The 23,955-nt window shown below is 46.2% G+C and overlaps 3 protein-coding genes and 1 long non-coding RNA gene across 6 annotated transcripts in view; 1 reads left to right on the plus strand and 3 right to left on the minus strand.

The window, feature by feature from the left end:
- Positions 1-2,577: 2,577 nt before the first annotated feature.
- LOC117796319 lies at positions 2,578-6,230 on the minus strand. The gene is made up of 3 exons (XR_004620709.1): positions 4,707-6,230; positions 3,335-3,420; positions 2,578-2,786 (listed from the first exon to the last, which is right to left on the minus strand). It is a non-coding gene; the product is annotated as an uncharacterized LOC117796319 (long non-coding RNA).
- A 1,428-nt stretch (positions 6,231-7,658) lies between these two features.
- On the minus strand, positions 7,659-11,724 carry IDI1 (isopentenyl-diphosphate delta isomerase 1). The gene is made up of 5 exons (XM_034644042.1): positions 11,269-11,724; positions 10,811-10,971; positions 10,532-10,624; positions 9,978-10,108; positions 7,659-9,253 (listed from the first exon to the last, which is right to left on the minus strand). Exons 1-5 carry the CDS (start codon positions 11,415-11,417, stop codon positions 8,936-8,938), a joined length of 852 nt encoding a protein of 283 aa, XP_034499933.1. The 5' UTR covers positions 11,418-11,724; the 3' UTR covers positions 7,659-8,935.
- Positions 11,725-12,188: 464 nt separating this feature from the next.
- On the minus strand, positions 12,189-16,121 carry LOC117796466 (basic proline-rich protein-like). Its single transcript, XM_034644336.1, has 3 exons — positions 16,002-16,121; positions 15,172-15,759; positions 12,189-12,773 (listed from the first exon to the last, which is right to left on the minus strand). Exons 1-3 carry the CDS (start codon positions 16,119-16,121, stop codon positions 12,690-12,692), a joined length of 792 nt encoding a protein of 263 aa, XP_034500227.1. The 3' UTR covers positions 12,189-12,689.
- Positions 14,895-23,955, plus strand: part of WDR37 (WD repeat domain 37) — a 52,097-nt gene continuing 43,036 nt past the window's right edge. For 2 of the 3 annotated variants that reach the window (XM_011231104.3, XM_011231105.3), the window contains exon 1: positions 15,478-15,610. The gene's annotated coding sequence lies outside the window, so the exon portion shown is untranslated. Of the gene's footprint in view, positions 15,091-15,477; positions 15,611-23,955 lie in introns of those variants that run through there. The other variant, XM_034644462.1, reaches the window with a different exon arrangement.

Consider the following 23,955-nt stretch of genomic DNA (forward strand, 5'->3'; position numbering starts at 1 on the left):
GTGTGGGAGATAAGCCATTCACAGAAGGACCAGCACCCCATAGTTCACCTTGAAGAATCCGCGTTCGTCGAAATTCAGAAACAGGGAGTTGAGAGGCGGAAGCCAGGGGATGAGGGATTAGTGTTTCATGGGGACAGAGTTTGTTTTGCAAGATGTGGAAGTTCTAAAGATCTGTTGTACAGCCACGTGAGTGTACTTAACAATACTGGATTGTACACTGAAAAATGGGTTAAGATGGTAAACTTAATGTTTGTTTCTTACTATTAGACAAAAGTCCCAGCAAAGAACCGCCTTGGCCCAGGTGGCTTCACTGGTGAACTCTACCAAACATTTAAAAAACATCACAAATCCTTAAACTGTTCCCCAGAAATGAAGAGAAGGGTATGTATGCTTCCTAACATCCCGTGAGGCCAGCATGGTGCGGATACCGAGGCCAGAGACACTGTAGGAAAACAGGAGACCAAGGTCCCTCGTGAATATCAACACAGAAGTCCTCAAGAAAAAGCTAGCAAACTGCTGTGAGCACATTGGAAGGATGGCCCGGCATGAGCCTGGGAGGTTCCTGGGAGTCATGGATGGCCCACGTGCAGATGTGACGCATCCCATTAACACGGTGAAGGACAAGAACCATGTGACCCTCAGTGATGCAGAGAGCATTTGATCAAATGCAATACCCTTTGCTGATAAAAGCACTCAAAAACCTGAGACAGAAACTGCTTCAGAATAAATGCCATGTCTGGAAAGCGCACAGCCACCCTCCCACTCGGTGGCCAGACTGAACGTGTCCTCGGAGATAAGGGACAAGGCCAGCAGGCCCGCTTGGCCACTCCTGCTCAACGGCAGTGCAGCCTGGCCAGAGCACGAGACGAGACGAGGAAGGAGCGGGCATGTCAATTGGGAATGAAAAGATTAAATCATCTCCGTTCACAGACCACATGATTTTATATGCAGTGAACTTTAAATATTTCATAGCCAAAGAAGTGAATTCAGCCAAGTTTGCAGGATATAAAATCAAGCTACAAAAATCACTTACATTGCTATACACTAACAGTGAGCAACCCAAGAACTACATTAAAATCATTCCCTTTATAGTAGGATGAAAAAGAAAATATTTGGGAACTAACCAAGGTGGAAGATGTGTACACTGAAAAGCATAAAACATTGCTGAAAGAAATGCAGAGATGAACACATGTCGAGACCGGCGTCCGTCCACCAGCAGACATGATATCGCCCCGATGTCCGTGCCACCCGCAGAAATAAGTCCATCCTAAAGTTCACGTGGAAGCTTTGAGGAGTAGCTGAAATAGTCTGAAAAAGAATCAAGTGGGGGACTCACACTTCTGATTTCAGAACGTGCTTCAAAGTGCAGCAATCCGGGGGTACGTGGCTGGCGTGGAGCCCATTGGAGGCCCCGGTGTGGCAGGATGGCCCTGGCCAACTCGCGACCGTGGACCTGCCGCCCCAGGAGCCTCCTCCGTGTGGAATGAGGGTTCTAAAGGCAGCTGCACCCCTGGAGCAGGAGAGAGGGAATGGAGATCGCGAATAAATGATGGTAGCGGCACCCAGTCTGGGGGCAGCCCAAGGAGAGGGATCGTTCACCGTGGCAGCAATTGTCAAAGACCTTGTCCCGGGGTGAGGAGCTGGCTGTCAGGTCTGGGCCCTGCAGCCTCAGTGAAGGGCTCAGCGGTCCCCCGAACCCCCGCAGTGCTGGCAGAAGCCTGAGGACGGAGGTCTGCCTTGGGCCAGACTCGCCCGGCTGTTGCAGGCCCCTGAGTCTCGCGGTCTGGGTGACAGTGCTCCTGTCTCGGGCCCTGGGAGTCAGCTCTGCGGGGGTGGCAGCCTGCCTGCTCGGGAACACTGCCCTCTCCTGGAAACCTGAAGTTAGCTTGACTTTCACTTTACTTCCCTCCCTTTTCCAGCCTCTCCCTTGTCTTCTCCCAAGGTGTCAAGAAGAAATGTAATCTCATTAATTCATTCAACAATTCAAACATAGCAACGCACGCCCTGGAGGTCATCTCTCTGTTGATGCTGTCCCAGGAGAACCACCTCTCGGGGTTTCAGTCTCTCGCCCTCTTGTGCGTGTGTGCGCGCGCGCTGACCCGCATGTAAAGCCTGCCGTTTCCGAGAGTGCGTGCGGCAGCACGAGGCGCGCTCCCCGGTTGTGCGCGTTGCGCTTGAGTGAGCACATTCTCAGATGTTGGCGGGGTGAGCCAAAGCACATACTGATTTCTGAAGTCAAGGACAGCGGTGAAGTTTATGCTTACCTCACGGACCGGCATCAGCGAAGACGAGGAAGGGCAGGACTGGGTCTGGATGCCGCATCGAGTGCGCTTACCCCTTGACAGGTCACTAAACTGTTGGGAAGCTTGATCATTTCGGGTCTAGGTTTCGGGATGTGTTCAGTGAGACCAAGCAGTCCTAAATCTAGGCTAACTCTCCCACCGAGACAGGACACTTGTGAGTGTCTGCCCATTGCTGGGAACCACTAGGCTTTCCTTTCTGGCCACTGGGCGGAGGTGCTCTTCGGGGTCCGTGGGGACGTATGCACTGTTCCCTCTGATCCTTCCCTTTGTTCTTGTGTGCAAGCTGACCGGCCCTCAGCTTGAGCCTCGAGGACTGGCTGTCCGCACAGCATGTGCTGCTGTATCAACTGCCCAAGTGTGGGTGTGGAGAGGGCTGGATGTGTTCCAGTTGGGCACTTAGCTGTCACGGAAAATGCAGAGCGTGCCGGCGTTTCTGATTTTCGTTGTTCCTCGGGGCTTTGGCAACCCCTGGTAGCGTCACCTCTGCAGAAGGGAAGCGTGAACATGAAACAGGCTTCAGGAATCATAACCGCTGTCTGGGTCTCCTTTTGTTCTGTTCCCTTTGATTTTAAGCTTGCCTTATTCCAGAAAGAATTTTAGAAAATATGTGGAAATTACTGAATGAAACATCCCCCTCAGCCCCTTCCCGAAGCATTTGTCTGAGGAGGAGGCTGGGAGACCACTAAAGTAGGGATAGGAAAGGCATGAAGCACCATCCTCAAAGTGAGGGTCCCGGGACACACAGAAGCACCTGCATCCTCCCTGCAGCCTGGGGGATGAGACGAGCAGCTCCCAGAGCTCCCTGTACACCGTGGCTTCAGTGTGGGTGTGCAGACCTGCCTCCACCTGCTGGCCCTCTTTCTCCAAGAATGCTTCAAACCCCGAAATACTGGCTGGTTATGAAAACCACACAACCTGACCCAGTCCACCAAGGACAGTGGTGAAATGCACAGTTGCCTCGCGGCTCGGCGTAAGGTTAGACCAGAAGTGACAGGCTTGGATTTTAATGCTGGATGACGTATGTTTAATACCTGGGGTATAGGGCTCCAGCTTGTAACCCAAGAGTCTCATGCTGTTCTCTGCCTCGGATCTTCTCTAAAGAAAATTTCAGTAAATTCTGAAAACAGTCACCGTATTAGTCACACATTCCACCATCATGCAGAAGCATTAGAGATTTGATAGCAAAAGTAAGCACGTGTCTCAGCCCCAACCTTGCACGCACCTCCTGGTGAACGTGGGAAATGACCCTGAGCTGCACGTGGGTGAGAAACTGCTAACAGGTTCATACTCATACTGGGAGATCTAATTCATTTCTTCCAGAGTTGTGCAAATCAAGAGGATAAAAAAGACTACCGAGAATTTGAGTAACAACATGTTTGACTGACTAAATGCTTTTATATAATGAGGAAAAGACATATCGTTGTAAAAATCCAAGAAACATTGACAAATACAGCTCAGTTTGAGCCAGAAAGAAACGACAGCTAACAACTCAATAGCAAAAAACAATCTGATTAAAAATAGACAGAGCATTTAAACACGTTTTTCCAAAGACGACATCCAGGTCAGCAACAGACCCATGAGAAGATGCTCAGCATCACTGAGCATCAGGGAGATGCAGATCAAAACCACGAGAGGTCACCTCACACCGGTCAGAATGGCGAGAATCAACAAGCCAGAAACAACAGGTGTTGGCGAGGATGCGGAGCAAGGGGAACCTTCGGGCACTGTTGGTGGGAGTGCAAACTGGTGCAGCCAATGTGGAAACCAGTATGGAGGTTCTTCCAAAAAGTTACCAATAGAGCTACCCTGTGACCCAGTAATTCCACTGCTGGGTATGTGTCCAAAGGACATGGAAAAGATATCCGCAGCCCCACGTTCACAGTATTACATAATGTTCTTCCCAAAAATGTTTAATCTGAATCTGGTCATGGGAAACAATATGGTATATCAAAATCAAGTACGTTTTGGAAAATAATTGTTGTGGGATCTTTAAAAAGAGTCATGACAGACAAATGGGCTGGGGACCTGATGGAGTTGGAGAGATGGGTGTGAGTGGCTGCAGGGTTTTGGGGGGCAAGAGGACGGAGAAGTCATGATAGAGAACACCGGGGAGATGTGACCTGTTGTAGAGCCCCGGCCGGCCCCCCGAATGTGCCACAATGAAACAGCCGCTGAGAGCGCCTCAGGCCCTCCTCTGTCCCCTGATCCAGGACACGCATCTCCCATCAGAAAAACACCGCCCCAGACTAAGAAGTAAAAGACGTCCTGTCACCAGAGGCAGGGCCTGTGACGCCAAGAAAGAGGTAGAAATAAACCTTGTTGTTTTTCTGGTTTTCTACCTCAGCCACATTTTTACTTAGAATTCCTTACTATCGAAAGCTCCCAAAGCCCTGTGCTCCTTACCCTGTAAGTCCTGTGGGTTCCTCAGGAGTCCATCGTCTCTTGCAAATATGCCGGGGTCCTTACGGGGCCTCCTGGGCACGTGCAAGGAAACTGGGTTTTCTCCTGTTAGTCTGTGTCATGTCCAGTGGAATACCTTGAAGATAAGGAAGAATTTTCCTTCCCTGATAACTGTATTTTATTTTATTTATTCATTTTTTAAAAATATTTTATTTGAGAGAGGGAGAAAGAGTGCACAAGCCGGGGGAGAGGCAGAGGGGAAAGCCGACTCCCCATCCATTGGGTTCATGGCCTGAGCTGAAGGCGGACGCTTCACCGACTGAGCCACCGAGGCGGCCCCCATCTATTTACTTTTTAAGTAGGCTCCATGCCCAGCGTGGAGCTGAACACGGGGCTCGAACTCATGACCCCAAGATCAAGACCTGCGCTAATACCAAGAGTCGGACGCTCCACCAATTGAGCCACCCAGGTGCTGTATTTTAGATGAAAGTACTGTGTGTGTGAAATTTCCTTTCTGTGCCTCTTGGTTATATGCCAAAGATGTCATTAAATCTGGAATAAATTGTAAATATCTCAAGAGCACATATGCGTGTGGCAAACTTCACAGTTGACAAATCTATGTCAAGGGTACATGGGGACTTGTTACACTATCCTTATAATTTTTCTGTAGGTTTAAAATTTTTCAGACTAGTTGGAAGAAGTAAGAAATCCCTGCCCTAAGAGAGCTCGCATCCAGGTGGACAGGCAGTAAGTGCGTTACATGCTATATTACCAGGCGTTAAGTGATAGAAAAGGAGGGGAAAGTGTGGGAGAAATGGGTCACAGACTGGCCACAGTGGGCAACATGGAGGTGGCCAAAATTGAGTAGGTTTGAAAAAAGTGAGAGCCTGTCATGGATATATCTGGAAAAAAATTTCTCTAGAAAGAAATAGTTTAAAGATCTAAGGGGGAGCCTGCGTGGTGCACTCAGGGACTGCCCAGAGCTGGATCCCAGGGCAGTCATGAGGCGCACGGTGCCGGGCACAGTGTGGGGAGGGGGGCCCGCTGGGGGCTTCCTCTGGTGTTTTCTGAGCAGGAGGGAGAGGACACACTCGCTAGCTGCTGTGTTGGGAATAGACTTCAAGAGGCAAGAGCAGATGCCGTCAGGAGGCCGTCCAGGGATTGTCTGGATTCAAAGCAGTAGGAAAAGTGAATCAAAGTTCCAATCTGGGTTAATTCAAAGGGCTTACTAACTAATTGGGTACAGGGTGTGAGGGGGAAAGGAATTAAACGTGACTGCAAAGTACTTAGACTGAGTGATCGGAGGAGTGGGGTTGCCGTTTCCTGGGAGGACGTAGATTGGTGCGTCTCAGGATTTGGTCTGAACAGAAGCATGAGATCCCGTTGAGATATACAAGCAGCAGGGCGCCGGGGTGGCTCAGTCGTTAAGCGTCTGCCTTCGGCTCAGGGCGTGATCCCAGAGTCCTGGGATTGAGCCCCACATCAGGCTCCTCCGCTGGGAGCCTGCTTCTTCCTCTCCCACTCCCCCTGCTTGTGTTCCCTCTCTCGCTGGCTGCCTCTCTGTCAAATAAATAAATAAAATCTTTAAATACACACACACATACACACACACACAAAAGCAGGGGTGCCTGAGTGGCTCAGTCGGTGAAGCATCTGCCTTCAACTCAGGTCATGATCTCAGGGTCCTGGGATCGAGTCCTGTGTTGGGCTCCCTGCTCAGCCGGGAGTCTGTTTCTCCCCGCCCCTCTCCCCTGCTTGTGCTCTCTCTCTCTCAAATAAATAGAATCTTAAAAATAAATATGGGAGTGTAAGTCATGTAGATGAGAGGTTAAGTGTGTGAAACTGTGAGGTACAAAGTTGTGTCAGGCTATTAAATGTGCACAAGTTCACTCTGTGAGACCTCAGTGAGAAGTCCAGGCTTAGGCTGACAAGGACCCAGTTGAGGTGGGAAAGGGCTATAGTGAAAGACTAGACACCCCATATGTGCAGAGGGGGGATCCGGGTGGGCATCCAGACTTATGTAGTAAGTGAGGTCCCCCATTCCTGGGAATGCCCACCGAACAGGCCCATCCACATGGGGGGGTGAAACCATCAAGCAGGTGTGTCCTGGAGAGCAGATGGGAGTACCACCTCCACCTGAGAATTACGTGGCGTGCAGCCCAGGGACCCACTCACATGCCTGAGTTCTGTGCCTGTGCCCCTCTGCTGGGGGCTGGGGCCACGCAGGGGAGTAGCACCTGCCCCCTCCCTACAGTGTCTTGGTGTTCACTCTTGTTCTCTGGACAGTATAGGGTTGAAGACAGAATAATTTTATTTTTATTAAAAAATTTTTAATTTTTTTTATTATGTTAGTCACCGTACAGTACATCCCCGGTTTCCGATGTAAAGTTCGGTGATTCATTAGTTGCGTATAACACCCAGTGCACCGTGCAATACGTGCCCTCCTTACTACCCATCACCGGTCTATCAGAGACAACTCTCACAAGCAGGAGGGACGGGGGAGAGGCGGAGGGAGAAGCAGACTCCCCGCTAAGTGGGGAGTGGAACTCGATCTCAGGACCCCAGGATCATGACCAGGCAGACGCTTAACCGACAGAGCCACCCAGGCACCCCCAGAATAATAAATTTTGTAGACTACTTCTGGCCCTTAAAGGAGCGGTCAGACAGTTATAGACTTTGGACACCATGAATTTTAAGCAGTTAAGATAAAAATTTGTTTCATTTCATCTTTAAAAAGATGAAAGAGTTCTAAGGGGTTCATCAGGTCAAAGAGCATTCATCCTTCCATGTTCCAGACAGGCCTTCTAATAAAACAATAGCAGTAACATCTAACGCTCACTGAGCATTTACTGAGTGGGCTGAGGTGTGCTGTCCACTGGTGCTCCTGGTTATGGATCCCATAATTTTATTAAAGGATTAAATGATGGGATTAAAGTTTTAACAAACCAGACAACGTTAAAATGTGGTAATTCTTTTTATTGTTTCTGTTTTTCAGTAAAACTAATACTTGCCACACAGTCTTGCCTGAAGTTTTAAGTCAGCTGTTCGAGGTTAACAAGAAACGGATTTTGCTACTGAATTTAAACATTTAGCTTTGTTAAATCTCTCATTTTTTTCTTATACAACATTCGAGGATAATACAGGTGTCTTAAGAGTTCAGATCTGAGAAATCTATGGCAAGACTTCTAGAAAGTGCATTAGTCAAGGTACAATTTAACTATGAATATATACACACATCCCATAACCCAAATCTATAACATGGACTGTAATCTTTCTGTGAATTTTCCCCCCTACGATATGGCCTGACTTGGCAGAACTGGTTTTCAACTGGGGGCGCCGGTGCCCTCTAGGAGTTATTTGGCATCTGGAGTCACAGTGACTGTCACAGGGGGAGGGGTGAGGATGGCTCTGAGTGGGTGGAACGCGGGGATGCTGTTAAACGTCCTCCAACACACAGATGAACTGTCACAACGAAGAACCCTCCAACCCAAATGTCGGCAGTGTCAAGGTCAGGAAATCCTGCTGCAGCGTATCACCCAACTGACCCAATTTCCATTTTACAAATGGCCCGCCTGTCCATGTCGTTCGGAAAGCACACGTTGCTAACTGGCAAAGACTATTTAAAAGATTTAACCCGACCAATATCATTACCAAAAGCAATGTTTGACTTTTGGTATCAAAATACTTCCAGAATGATTAAACTATAAAATCAACTTAGAAAAACAGAAATCAGGATATATACCATTTAACTTCCCTTGAATCTATTCTACCAGTCTGCTCACATGGAAAGTTAATTTGGACTATGTTCAAGTAAGCAGACAGTCCCCATTGCACGTTCTTCTAGACGATGATAACGATGTAATGATTTATAGAGCATTGGCAAAGAGCAGAGTGCTCTACAAGTGTGCTGACAGTATTCATCACGACATACGAAAACGAAGAGCTTCACTTATTTGTGAGAGTTTGTTAGGACCACGTGATTAGACAGATAACATTAGTGTGCCCTCTGTTTTTACAATAACCTCTCGCAAATGTACAAATAGCAATGCACACATATGTGGTGTGTGATATAAAATTAGCAACCTGGTTGTATTTTCCACACAAATACTGGTTGTAAAGTATCAATATTTCAAGTGACGAGTTCTTACAGGGAACCAAATTTTTAAAAAATTATGTTCAGTTTACTAAATGGAAAAATTTTTCAGTATTTTGCTAACCATTCATTTTCACATTCACATTCTATGTATTTTCTCATGGTCAACAAACTGATTCAAATGATTTAAGTTATCCCACCATTTAAAGAGGAAAGCATCGGCAATAATCTGAAACCATGGAGTTAACTTAATTTCACCACAGGCTGCCTTTTCCAGAAGTTCTTTTAGCTCTTCCTTTGTCACATAACAGTAGCTCTTAATCTCATTGGGATCTGGATTCAAAGTTACGTTCTTCCTCACAAATAGAATATAATCAATTTCATGTTCCCCCCAGATACTATCTGACTGAGCCTTATAGTGAATTCGTGTTAGGTAATTAATTTCTTCTGGAGGAACCTAGGATGAAAATAAAACAAGAGCAAAAACATCAATAACACAAGTAATGTAAATCAGCCCACCACATTTCAGTAAGGTCCTGAACAACAGAACCATAGTTTTAGAATTAGAACTCTTAAAATACTAATCTATTGATGATACATGAAGATGTTATTATAGTTTCAAGTGCTTAAATTTTTTTTCCTGTAGGACCAAAAATTTAAATTGATTTTATTGAAACAATTGTATTAAAAAAAGAAAAAAAGCACGCACTCAAGCTAGATGTGTGACATTCTCCTTCACGTCTTGATAGTACTTTTTGGGGGGAAAAGTATTTACCATTTAAACTAGATGAGATATACTTTATTTACTCAGGTCTTATTTAAAGGGAACAATTCCAGGGAAAAAAAGATGATTTCCATTTACCCAATCAGATTTGTAGCTCATATTTGTAAGGATTTCTACAAGAAAACTATCATCTTTGATCAGGTCAATTATAAAAATAATCAATATAATATACTGGTTAACAGATCAATCCATTTCAGCACTGAGCTAAATTCTCACAGGTAATATGAAGAAATCGACATTTAAATAATCTTTAATGGAGGTGCTTTCTGGGGCCAATAACTTACAAGGTTACAAAGCAGAGACCTACCTTAAATTTAAAATTTTAATTAAAATGTTTTTATGTTTGGATTTCTAAACAAGATTTCAGCTTGTACGGTTGTGCAGTAAAACTGGTTACCTCTTCCATGGGAATTCCTAATTCAGCCTTTAAACGCCTCTGTGCTGCTCTTCTTACTCCAATGGCCTCTTTTTCTTCGAGCTCTTGTGGATTACTTAACGGATGACTACAGCAAGTGTTGGTAAAACAACCTGGAACATTTTAATATACATGTAGATTAATTTTTCTTCCAAAAAGGTCTAAAAGATAAAAAAAAACCTTAAAGTTTTAAAAGTAACAGAAAAATGAAGATTTCTAAATTAGTTACAATAAGCTATCAATAATAGACACGTGTGGATAAGTTCTTTATTGACGCCTTCTTAATAAGAAAGATCAAAGAGTATAAAGACAAACCTACAACACAGATAAAAATATACATTAGAAATATAAGTGATGTGGGGAGTTTTCATTGTCATTTTATTAAGTTGCACTCAATGCACACACTTCTTTATGCGGAATATGAAATGATGCCATCCACAGGGTTTCCCTTCTGACCCTGGCTACCAAGAATGCCCCCGACCGAGTCTTGCTGGATCCGGCTCCCCACAAAATACTTCAGCCAGAAGCACGCTCACCTGGAAAGGTGATTTTAGCATCCGACCTCTGCTGCAGCAGGAGCTTATTTTCCGTGTTGAATAAGAAGACGCTGAAAGCTCGATGCAATAACCCTGCGAGCCAAAGAGGGGCAATTACTTTACTGTAAGACAGCAGTTACTTGCCCCATTCTCCGCCGACGGTCCAGAGCCCCTGGAACTTGCTGCCACGGTGCGCTGTTCGGCGGGTCTCTGCATGGCCGGGACAGCGCAGCGGGCACACGGGCCGCCCGGCCCCCGCACCTGCCCCGGCCCCCGCACCTCTGTCTATGTTCTTGTTCAGATGGCAGTTCCGTTTGGTCTCCGCCCCGACGCGACGGTCCTCTTCATCTATGAGGATGCACATCTCCGCCAGCAGTCGCACCTGCTGCGCGTCCAGCTTGTCCGTGTCAATCTCCGGCATGCTGGCAGCCCGCCGGACCCTGTCCGTGACCCTGACGCTGACACAGGACCGGGGCCCAAGGCCCCGCGTCCCTGGGAGAAGCTCCCCCCCCCCGGGAGAAGCTCCCCCCGCACCACCAGGGTCCCGGAGACCTCCCCCAACTCCCACCTGCCCCCGAAAGTCCCCCGGGAGGGCGCCGGGCGGCTTGGCGCCCCGGACGCAGCGCAAACGGGCGGCGCGGCCACACTCGGTCCCCCGTCCCGGGCACTCCACCTCCGGGCCTCTCCGCGCCCCGGACGCGCACCCGCGGGGACCCTCCCGACTCCCGCCAGCCTACCGCAGGTGGCCGCGCTCCGGGTACGCCTGAGCCGCCGCGCACCCCTCCTGCGCCACGCGATCCTCCCGCAGGTTCCGCGCCCAGGTCTGGGGCCCGCCCCTCGGGGCCGTGCGCCCAATCGTTAGCGCCCGCGCCAGAGCGCGCCACATCCTCCCCAGCCAATCGCGCGCCGGCCGCGCCTGGCGTCACGGTCGCGCGAGGGCGTGCGCAGGGCCTGGGTCTCGGAGGCTGGGTTCAGCCGTTCCCGCCGTGGGGTGAACACCGCTGTACGGACTCAGGTCTCTGCGGAGCCCTTTTAAGGAGGGCATCCGGAGACGGAGGGCCGGGCGAGCGGCCCCGCCCATTCACGCCAGTCTGCGCGCCGGAGGCAGGTCCCTGGGCGGTGCGGTCGTCTGCGCAGTTAGCCTACGGGGAGGCGCCGCTCCGATTCCCTCCGGGCGGTGGGCCGAGCGGACGGCGCCGTGCGTGCCCTGGTTCGGAAGGCCGCGGACGCACGCACGCACCGTTCGCCTCGCCCAGCCGCCCTCAGGAACGCCCTCGTGACCCGACCGTGCGCCCACAGCTGCCCCCACGTCACACAGCCGTACCGCCCACACTCAGACCCCACATCATGCCTCAGACACCATACCCTCACCGCACGCGGACCCCGCACATCACACCCCTCAAATCACACCCACAGCCCACACAGACCCAACATCATGCCCCTCACATCACACCTTACACATCACACCCACAGCCCTCACAGACCCCCCGACCCTACACTCAACATGCCCCCCCACATCACACCCCCACAGACCCAACACATTACACCCACTCAATATTAAAGTATTAAGTATTACAATTTAACTTGTTAATTAAAAAAATTCATTTATCTGTTAAAAATTTAAAATTATTAAAATTACTAAATTTGCCATCAGGTAACAATCATTCATTTATTCAGATAAATTGAATAAAGTGTGGTTATATATCAAGAGTATCTTAATTCAGACTACATGTGAAATTATTTCTCTAAGTAGTTATAAAATGCCTACATAGCTCAAGTTCCTTCCTCTTGTGCCTGTGAAATTTAAAATACTGAATTATTACTGCTTAGCAAAGTGACGTGCAGGGGTCCTCAAACTTTTTGTTCTCAGGACACCTTAACAGTCTTAGAATTTACCACGAACTTAAAGAGCTCTTGCTTACTTTTGTTGGTATCTATCCGTATTTACTATATTAAAAATATTAAGACTAGTATATTAAGATATTTTTTAATTCACTTAAAGATGATAAATGCACTACATATTGACAAATAACATTTTAATAAATAATTGTTTTGTGAACAAATCAGAAGAGGTTTCTGGGAGGGGCGCCTGGGTGGCTCAGTCGTTAAGCGTCTGCGCTCAGGGAGTGATCCCGGGGTCCTGGGATCGTGCCCCGCATCAGTCTCCTTCAGTAGGAGCCTGCTTCTTCCTCTCCGACTCCCCCTGCTTGTGTTCTCCCTCTTGCTGGCTGTCTCTTTCTCTCTGTTAAATAAATGAATAAAATCTTAAAAAAAAAAATTTCTGGGAGATTTTATTTACATTTTTGCAAATTTCTCTTACGTCTGACAAGAGAAGACAGCTGTTACACATTGCATTGGCCAAAGTCTATGAAGAAAATCTTTCTTCACACAAATATGCCGGAAAATTGGCAAGTATTTTATTAGCCTTTTCAGATTATCATGGTTATTCTTTTTTGATAATAATCACAGGTAGTGGTTTTTAAAAAAGATATTTGCTATTTGGAATCTGAAACTGATGTGGGAAACAAAGGCAAAAGATAAATTATTAAATTTCCTTACTATCCACAGCACATTGACAAGTCCTTGAAACAGGCAGAATGACCTTCCTCTAGGGACTCCACTGCCTCGATGTTAATACTTTGTTCAGGGCAAAAGGCAACTGAAGCCCAGCTCCCAGGATCCTGTTAAGTCTACTTTAACATATAAAAATTCCTTTAGAGATTTCCTTTATCTCTAAACTCCCCAAGACACATGTTGGCAGTCACCCACACCCCAAGCATATGGCCCACTGATATACATCTGAAGGGTTGCATAACTAAGGTTTTACTAGACAGTAATAAATAACCTTTACCCAATAATAGCTAGCGCCCTCAAGGTCCTGGAAACCTTGCTTCCAAATTCCTTAGAGACATAATATCTCTAACCCCCTCCCAACTTGAAAGTATATCATGGGCCACTCCTCATGGCGTCGGTGCAGCTCTTTCTGCCCATGAGTCCTGTCCCGGTGTTTTAATAAAACCACCTTTTTTGCCCAAAGATGTCTCGAGAACTCTTTCCTGGCTGTCGGCTTCAAACCCTAACATCTTTTCTACAGATCTATGAACATTTTATATTATTACATTAACATTCATTGCTTTGGACCGAAACTTTGCATATTTTCTCATGCATGATTTTGTAACATTGGGTCACTTGGAAAATATTACTTCATTGAATTAAGCAGATCTTGCAAATGTTAACACATTTCATTATTCAACACCAATTACCTTTGTTAATATCACCACTGATTGCATCAGAAAAGTCCTGGGGCACCTGGGTGGCTTATTTGGTTAAGCCTCTGCCTTCATCTCAGGTCATGATCCCAAGGTCCTGGGACAGGGCCCTGCATGGGGCTCCCTGCTCAGCTGGGAACCTGTTTCTCCCCCTCCCTGCCGATCCCCCTGCTTGTGTGTGCGCATACTCCGGCAGTCAAATAGATAAATACATAAATATATAATCTTTAAAAAAAAGTCTTTAAGCATTGGGAAGTCAACAAACCCTAGGTCGACACGGAGGGAACTAGCTAGGTCTAGGTCATCAAAGTCTTCTCTGTGTCCCATTGGTTCTGGGCAGCTTAGCAAACATTTGTTTAAGAAACAGTTTGTTCCACCCTCTTACGAGTCACTCGCCTTCCTTTTGAAGTCCCAGACCCCCTTCTCCTAGGCTCTGGGTGACCTATGAACCTTATTTTGCCTGTCTTTGGAATCTCTCATGTTTACCTGGATTCCCATACATACGTAATTATAATTAAATTTGATATTCTCCTGCTAATCTGTCTCATGTCACTGTAACTTTTCCATCAGCCAGAAGAATCCTGAAGGGTAGAGGAAAATTCTCCTCCTGGTGAAATGTTTGCCACAATCTCCAAAAGTCTGAAACCCTTACTCTCTCTTACAGAATGGTTTCTTAGTGCTAAGCTTTTACTAAATGTGTAAATAACTTCAGGATTTATTCTACATACTTTGTGATTATTTGGATCCCAAAATACGTTAAATTTGTTTCTTGTGCAATCATCTTATTAGGGCTTCTTGAATTTGAATGCCGAGCTTTCGTTTTTAAAGGAGCGAGAATGTTGATCGGAATAATGTTTTCTTTTCATTTACTGTAGGTCAATTTTAAACGCCTAGGCAGAGTTGCTTATAAAGCAGAGGGTGGTCGCTCATGGAAGGTCTCCAGTCCATTATGTCCTCTTTGCAACCTACATCAAACCCGAGAAAGTCCCACCTTTTGCAGTGAGCAGCTGATTTTGTTTTTTCTTTTTAGCCAATGGCGAACAAATATTTCAGAAAGGAAAGTGGATGAGTCATCCTCTGCAGATAAGCTGAAATATTAATAGTTCTACCTCCATCGGGCGCCCGTGCGGACAGAAAGCCTCTGCCACAGCCCCGCGAGGAAGAGTCGCGGCCAGCAGCCCTGCGGCCGCGGGGAGCACGTAGGGCTGGACGCCCGTCAGCGGTCCCCCCGACCCGAGCCGATGGACGCGAACCCGTGGGGGTCGAGGACCCCCGCGGGAGCCCGCCGCAGTGAGTACTGGGGGCCGCGCTAGTGGGCTCCCTGCGAGCGCCCGCGACTCCAAGTCCGCGGCTCGGCCCTTCCGGGCTCACCTTGGGGCGAGCGCCGCCGCGGGGTGGGGGCGGGCAGTCACCGGCGCAAAAAACGGCCACCGCGCCCCCACTGCCCCAGGTCCCCGCGCGCGCGGCCCCGCCAACGCGGGCGGACGGGGGACTTCCGGTGCGCGTGCAGGCCCGGGGCGGGACTTCCGACGGTCGAGGCTGAAACGGAGGCCGCGGGCGGGACTTCCGGCGCGGGGCGGAGGTCGTGGCGGGACTTCCGGCGGCCTGGGCGAGAGGCGAGGCAGGAGCTTCCGGCGGCGCCGGAAGTGCGGGGCGTCGGGCTGCCGGGTCGCGGGGCCGCGTCAGGGCGGAGATTCGGTGTCCTGCGTCTCCCGGTCCGTCACGGGCGCCGCGTGGTTCGGAACGGGCGGGCTGTAGCGCAGGGCCCGGTTGGCACTGGGGGTCGGCGGGCACGGCGGCGGCAGGACAGGTGAGTGACGGGCGGTCATCTTCCACCTCGGAGGGGTAGCCCGGGTGCAGGGGCCCGCGGCCTCCGAGCGGGGCTGGGGGCGTGCCCGCGGGGCTTGTGGCTGCTTCGCGCCCCCGCCCCACGGCCGGCCCCGCGTGCCCTGGTGCTTGCTACCGGTGGAGGGCTGGGGTCCGCCCGGGGCGGGGGGGACGGCGCCTCGCTCAGAGCCCCGGGTTACGTGGTGGGTAAGAGCTGAGAGGTCCGGTGGCCCAGTATCGCTGCAGCAGGCTCCCGTGCCCGGCCCGTCGAAGCTGAGCCTGCCCTGGGAGGGCGTGGCGAGTCGGGAAGTTCCATCTGTTTCCGTTCCACCGAGCTCCCCGTAAATCCAGGATGGTGGCCTCTAAGGTGTGACCTTAGAAGTGTCCCCGGAATTGTGTGCCTCCGAGCTGGCCCCATGCCTCCGGAGTGTCTTCTCCGCGGCCGGCCGCCCCGCTCTTTCTGCACGCTCCGCTCGCCGGCTTGGGCTCCCCATGGCTTGCGCGGCCTGGCCCAGGGGCGCGGTCCTCCTTGCGCTGGGCCCCACCAGCCAGGAGAGCAGCGGACCCCGGCCGCACTGCACAGCAGCTGCGCGACCTTTCGGAGCCGCGTCTTGATGTTGAGAAGGTCATGTTATGATGCGTGTGCCATGCGTTCTTGCAAAGTCGTCGACACGGGAGAGCTTTCGTGAGAGCGTTTCCTTCCTCTTGTCTCAGCCTCTTGGCACCTGCCTTTGGGTGGCTCTGTTGGGCTGTTCACTTGCTTTGCACTTGCACCTGAAAAATCTTGGCGGTCATCTTCCGAGTAGTGGGGTCCCCCAGTTCAGCGTGTAGATGAGTGAGAAAACATTGTCCGCAGGTTAAGACTGATGGCATCTTTCTGCCGGTGCCCCTCTCCGTACATGCTGCGGAGCAGTTGAGTTTGCCGTTCCAGCCCGCCAGGAGTTCACAGCACGGCCACTGCGCTGTAACAAGAACGTGTTAGGAAGAGCTGTACTGAACGGCCTGTGGGAATTCACGTTTGATACTGTTAAATGCTGTGTATAGATTACACTGTTTAATCATTCTTTTGCATATGATTAACGTTCATGAAATTGAAATGAAAAGTACTTAAATGCTCTTTTCTTGCTAAAAGAAAATGTTTAAAAGTCCCATTGGGTGTGAAATTGTGAGTAATGTTTTGTATATGGGGTCATGTGTGTGGCCCATGAGTTGTGCAGGAGACTTTATATTAAACGTATTTATTTGAATGGTGGAATAGGGAGGTTGGGTTTTGGGAGGGAACTATAATTCCTTGAAAATAAAGTTTTTAAAAAACCAGTAGGATTCCGCCCCCCCCATAAACCTGTTTAATGTGATCTGCCCTATAATAGTGGGTTAGTATGAATATTTTGAAAAAATGTAATTATCTTTTGGAATTTCAGGTATTTGTTTTTGATTATATTTAGGTAAAATGGCACAGCTTTTAACATTGGTTACAGTAGATTATTTTTAGAGTAAAGACATATTTCTCCCTTTTACAGTTCTGTTCTTTTTTTCCCTTCTCCCTGCACCTTCAGGGCCCCTTTTTTTCCCTTCTCCCCTTTTCAGTTTTTTTTTTTTTTAAGATTTTATTTATTTATTTGACAGAGAGAGAGCGCACAAGTAGGGAGAGCGGCAGGCAGAGGGAGGGGGAGAAGCAGGCTTCTTGCTGAGCAGGGAGCCTGACTCTGGGCTCAATCCCAGGACCCTGGTATCTTGACTTGAGCCGAAGGCGGACGCTTCACCTACTGAGCCCCCCAGGTGCCTCTCTCTTTTACAGTTCTGTGATAAGTTTACTAAAGTGTTTGGCCTGTTGAACATTTGGGAACTGTGTCTCACAGGGATGTTGGAGCAATAGTGGCTGTTTGTACTGATCCACGTGAGCCTCATACCACCCCTTTGGAGTAGTTCTCCCGTCTCAGGTAGACCTGTCCCTGTTACCCTTGTGTCTGCAGTGTTTCTAACTGTGTTTCCCTCCTTGTCTAACGTTTTCACCTACTTCTTACCTCAGAAATGAGGGCTGTTCTTGATACCTCTCTTCTGCCCCACCTGCCCTCCCCACCCCAAATCCATTTGTGTACCCCTCTAATTTTAAGGATCATCAGTTGCCTAGACTACTTTAGTAACTTCCTAACTGGCTTCCCCATTCTTAGTCGTCTGATTTTTTTCATGTGTTTTCTACGCAGCAACAAGAGTGATTTTTCATGCAAATCTAGTATCACTCACTTACCTAAACACCTTGAAGTGGCTTCCTTTTTGTTTTAGTATAAAATCTAAACATAAAAGACAGACTCTAAGCCTCCCTCTCTCATTTGTACTGTTCTCTCCATTGTTTGCTATGCTTTAGCCACATTATCTCTTTTTCAGTATCTCTGATAAACTAGTTTCATTCCTAGCTCAGGGCATTTGCACATGCTGTTCCTCTTCTTGGAATACCCAGTCCCCCTCTGTGTTTCCACATGGTTAACACTTACTAGTTCTTCAGTCTCAGTTTAAATGTCAGTTTCTCAGAAAAATGTTGCTTAATTCTTTAGCTTGTATCTTGTCTTCTCATAATATTTGTATGTCTTTCAGAGCAGTCACCCCAACTTATAATTTCTTTTTTTTTTTTTAAAGATTTTATTTTATTTATTTGACAGAGACAGCCAGCGAGAGAGGGAACACAAGCAGGGGGAATGGGAGAGGAAGAAGCAGGCTCCCAGCGGAGGAGCCCAATGCAGGGGTCAATCCCAGAACGCTGGGATCACGCCCTGAGCTGAAGGCAAACGCTTAACGACTGTGCCACCCAGGCGCCCCCCAACTTATAATTTCTGTAATAAATTCTGAGATTTTGTTTAAGGTCTGTTTCACAACTCTAAATAACCTGAAAGTAGGGACCAAGCCTGTTTAGTTCACTGCTATATTCCTAGTAGCTAATGCATTTATGAACTGGAGAATATTTGGTGCATGACTTAAAGAAATAAATGCTGTTGTTATTTCTGCTTTAAAGATGACAAAATTGAGCCTTAGGAAGGTGGTTAAGTAACTTGACCAAGGTTACACAGTTAGTTGGTGATAGATGTATTCATTCATTCACTGACTTCATCAAATATTGTGGGATGTATTTATGTTAGATCACATGGTCAGCTCTACAAGTACAAGAGTGAGCCCAAATAATGTCCCACGTGGGACATGGGTGGTGTTGTGGGGGAAACACTCATGGAGTGAGTAAAGCACACATAAGATCTGGGTGTGGAGGAGGTGAGGGTCATGCAGTGCTGTGACTAGCAGTGCTCAAAGGAAGCTGTTCGGAGGAGGTAACATTTAAACCGAGGCTTCATGATGAAGCCAAGCCAATGTTCAAGAGTTGGGGGTAGCGGTTGTGTGGCTCTAAAACTCACATTCTTAACTGTTGTGCTCTTCTTTGGATTTATTCCAAGCAGGTGTTTAACTTAACTGGAGTATTTATATCCAATTTACTCCACTAAGTATTTGAAGTGGCAAAACTAGTTCCATTCACTGACATTTTTTAGGGAAGCAAATGTTATTCATTGTATAGCCAGAATTTGTTAATGGAATAAGGTGTGATGGATTAAAGATGGCTACAAATTCTTTCTCATTTTTTTTTTCCCCAGGAGGTTAAGTCTGTTTGCCCTCTACTTGAATCTGGGTTGGCCTTGTGACTTGCTTTGACAAATAGAATATCCAAAAACTGAGAGAAATAGAAGATTAAAAAGAAAACCAAATAAGAATTTTCAAGATAAAAGAAATACAGTTATCTTACTCCTTGTTCCCCCTTTTTTAGATTTGATAGTTGAGTTCGGTTTACATAATGCTATACAAAATAGGTGATAATTTTAATAAATTCACAGATTTCAGAATTTTAAATCTAAAAATACAGAATTAGTTAACCAATTTGAAAGTTTTTAGTGTATTGTAAAACATGGTTTACTTTCTTGTTGCCATTTTAACACAAGGTCTACACACAGATAATTTGAGATACAAGAGATCTCTGGAAAGATGAGTAGAGGTATTTCCCTATTCCACTAAGTATATCTAAAAACACTGGGCAATATATATAAAACGCATACAAGACTGAAAGGTGGAGAGAAGGAAGTATAGTGATACTGGTATATTGGGACCTCAGAAATGACACAGAACTGAGTTCCCTGGGTTTTCTTTTTTGCCTTATATATCCCAGACTTGGGCCTGAAGAACTAGCAACCCGGCAACACCAAAGGGCTCACCTCAGGAACCCCAAGAAAAGTCTCCTCTCCTGTCAAAAGACCAGAAAAGGGACAGCCCGGAGACAGAACACTTTTCAAAAACACTGCAGCGCCTTTCCTCACTCTTCTTATCTAAGGCTGGTTGGAGAATCTAGACTTTACCCTTGACAAGCTGTGTTGAGGTGACTTTCTCTGCTGGGTGGTATCAGAGAAGGCTGGGTGAGCAGGTGGGATTTTCTTCTGTGTTGGGTGATGAAGACATGCTCTTCCTGCTGGGGTGGCATTAGAGGAAACCTAGTAGAGATTTAAGAATTTCACCACCACTCTGTGGTAATGAGGCCACAATGAGGTAATGTAGGATGTAGTAACAAGGACCTCTGGTGCAGCCAGGGCAGTATGAGTGGAGGCCAAGGGAGAGGTTGAACTCTGACCCCACTCAGCAGTGAGGAGTACCTGCACCTCAGCGGAGGCTGAGCAGAGAACCCTGACTTCATCTCCACCTCTGCATTCCTCTTGGTGGAAACAAGAAATTGCTGGGACATTGTCATTAGGGGCCTGCTGTAATAGTAGACTTGAATCAGAGCCTGGGTCTGATAACATGGAACCCAAAATGTGGAGGCTTCAGTTGAAAATTACATGTCATATGAAAAACTGGGAAAATCTCAACTTGAATGAGAAAAGACAACTGACAGCAGTACAGAGATGTTGCAGATGTTAGAATGGTTTGACAGGGATTTTAAGGCAGCCAAAATGATTATGTGTCACTGAGCAATTATTGATGTGTGAAACAAATGAAAAAACAAAATCTCAGGAAGAAAACACAGGATAGAAAGAAACAAATGGAAATTTAGAACTCAAAAGTATAATTGAAACGGAAAACCCAGTGGATGGCTGAACAGCAGAATGAGGAGGACAGGAGAGATTGAAGAACTAGAAATTACCCAACTTGAACGAGAGAGAAAATAACTGAAAGTGAACAGAATGTCAGGGATATGTGGAACTTTGACAAAAGACCTCTTGTTCTTGTTATAATCCCAGAAAGAGGAGAAAGACAGTGGGGCTGAAAACGTATTTGAAGAAATACTGGCTGAATATTTCCTAAATTTGGCAAGCCATAAACCTACAGAATCAAGAAGCTTAGTGAAACCCAGACAAGATAAACTCAAAGAAATCCATGCTAAGACACATCATAGTTAAACTTCTGAGAACTGAAGACAAAAAGCAGTAAGAGAGAAATGTCACTTTACCAGTAGTGGAAAAACAATTTGATGGATTTCTCATCAGCGACCATAGAGGCCATAAGGAAGTGGCATATTTTTCAAGTGCTGAAGGGAAAGAACTGTCAGCTCAGAATTCTGTATCAGGTGAAAACATCCTTCACGTGATCTGTCACCAGCAGACCTACCCTAAGATAATAGGTAGAGGAAGATTTCTCAACAGAACGGAAATGATGTAAAGCAAAGGAAGGAAGTACAAACAATGGAAAGAGCAAACATACTGGTAAATTCAATAGATACTCCTCATGTTTGAGGGTTGAAGCATAGCTCTCGATGTTCTCAGTGTATGTAGAGGGAGTCTTTCACTTGACTGTTACAAGTGGGGGAGTATAAGGAGACAGGAAGGTAAGATTTCTGTACGGTACCATGAACTGGTAAAATGTTGATAATTAAACTGTGATAGTTGTGAAAACCTAGAGCAATCACTAAAGAAAGTTATACGAAAGAGGTAAACTCAGAAGCTATACCATAAATCAAAATGAAATTATAAAATATGTTCAAGTAACCCACAAGAAGGCAGGAAAAAAAAACAAAATGAAAGAACAGAGATTGGCCTGTATACTAGGAACATGTGGTGTTTATTTGTGCTTGCAAATTTGGATTAGCATTTGAAAATCATCGGTGTAATTGATCTGTTAACAGGCTAAAGAAAAGCCACACCATTAGGTGATGCAGAAAAAACAGATGACAAAATTCAACACAATTTGTGAGACTCTCAGGAGGGGGGAGCCTTCCCATCTCAGTAGACAAAATCTATACTTGACTGGTAGCTAGAGTCATACTTAATGGTCAGAAACGGAGTTTTGTCCTTTTTTTTTTTTTTTTACCTTGAGATCAAAACAAAACAAGGATATTTGTTGTCACTATTTGCAGCATAGTAGTGGAATTTCTAGCCAGATCAATAGGAAAAGGAAATAAAGGCCTACAGATCAGAAAGGAAGAAATAGGGGCGCCTGGGTGGCACAGCGGTTAAGCGTCTGCCTTCGGCTCAGGGCGTGATCCCGGCGTTGTGGGATCGAGCCCCACATCAGGCTCCTACGCTATGAGCCTGCTTCTTCCTCTTCCACTCCCCCTGCTTGTGTTCCCTCTCTCGCTGGCTGTCTCTATCTCTGTCGAATAAATAAATAAAATCTTNTTTAAAAAAAAAAAAAAAAAAAAAAAAAAGAAAGGAAGAAATAAAACTGTCCTTTTTTTTCAGATGATGTAATAGTCTACATAAAAAATGCCAAAGAATCTATAAAAAATCTAGAACTGATAAATGACTTCAACAACAATGTAGGATAGTAGCAATTAACACAAAGTGGAAATAAAAATACAGTGTTATTTAAAATTACCAAAAAATGAAAACACTAACTTCAGTGTAAATTTGAAAAGACATACATAGGACTTTGTGGAAATCTACAAAACTGAAGGAAGAAGAAATTATCTAAATAAACTGAGACATATATTGTATTCATACATTGGAAGGCTCAGCATGATAAAGTTGCCACTTCTCTCCAAATTGATGAACAGATTAAACAGAATTCCTGTTAAAATTCCATGAAGATTTTTGTAGCTACGGGAAAGATTATTCCAAATTTATATGGAAAGGCAAAGGAACTGGAATAGCTAAGACAATTTTGAAAAAGATTTAAGTGATAGGAATCACTAATGATTTCAAGACAGCACAGTAATCAAGACTGTTATTGGCGGGGGCACTTGGCTGGCTCAGTCAGAAGAGCATCCGACTCTTGATCTTGGGGCCACGAGTTTGAGCCCCACATTGAGAGTAGAGATTACTTAAATAAATAAAATTTAAAGAAGTACTGTGTTATTTGTAGAGAGAGAGAGGTGCATAGATCAGGTGAGCAGAATAGAGAACCAAGAAATAATCTCACCTAAGTATAGCCATTGATTTTTTTTTATTTTAATATTTTTTTATTATGTTAATCACCATACAGTACATCCCCGGTTTCCGATGTAAAGTTCGATGATTCATTAGTTGCATATAACACCCAGTGCACCATGTAATGCATGCCCTCCTTACTACCCATCACCAGCCTATCCCATTCCCCCACCCCCCTCCCCTCTGAAGCCCTCAGTTTGTTTCTCGGAGTCCATAGTCTCTCATGCTTCATTCCCCCTTCTGATTACCCCCCTTTCTTTATCCCTTTCTTCCCCTACTGATCTTCCTAGTTCTTATGTTCCATAGATGAGAGAAATCATATGATAATTGTCTTTCTCTGCTTGACTTATTTCACTTAGCATTATCTCCTCCAGTGCCGTCCATGTTGCAGCAAATGTTGAGAACTCGTTCTTTCTGATAGCTGAGTAATATTCCATTGTATATATGGACCACAGCTTCTTAATCCAGTCATCTGTTGAAGGGTAGCCAATTGATTTTTGACCAAGATGCTAAACTTCCTGTAGTCAAGGTAGGATGGGTAGTTTTCAACGTGTGGTGCTGGAATAATTGGATATCCTCAGCAAAGAGTGAAACCAGGAGGAAAACCCAAAACAAAAATATCCCTGGATCTAAACTTCATACATTAATAGAAATATCAACCCAAAGTAGCTTGTAAAAATGCATAAAACTAAAATTTTAAAGAAAACACAAAATTTTTAGGAGCTAGGATTGATAAAAAGTTTAGATATGACTCTAGAAGTATGATCCATGGGAGAAAGAAAGATAATCAATCGGTGGGATTTCATCAAAATTTAAAAGTTTTGCTCTGTGAGAAACCCTGTTAGGATAAAAGACTGGGGGAAACTTGGTAACCCCCACACCTGACATGTAACTCATGAAGGATATATGGAGAACTCTCAGATCTCAACAGTAAAAACCCAAA

The sequence above is a fragment of the Ailuropoda melanoleuca genome, chromosome 15 (assembly GCF_002007445.2).
Source record: "Ailuropoda melanoleuca isolate Jingjing chromosome 15, ASM200744v2, whole genome shotgun sequence".
Classification (NCBI taxonomy): Eukaryota; Metazoa; Chordata; class Mammalia; order Carnivora; family Ursidae; genus Ailuropoda; species Ailuropoda melanoleuca.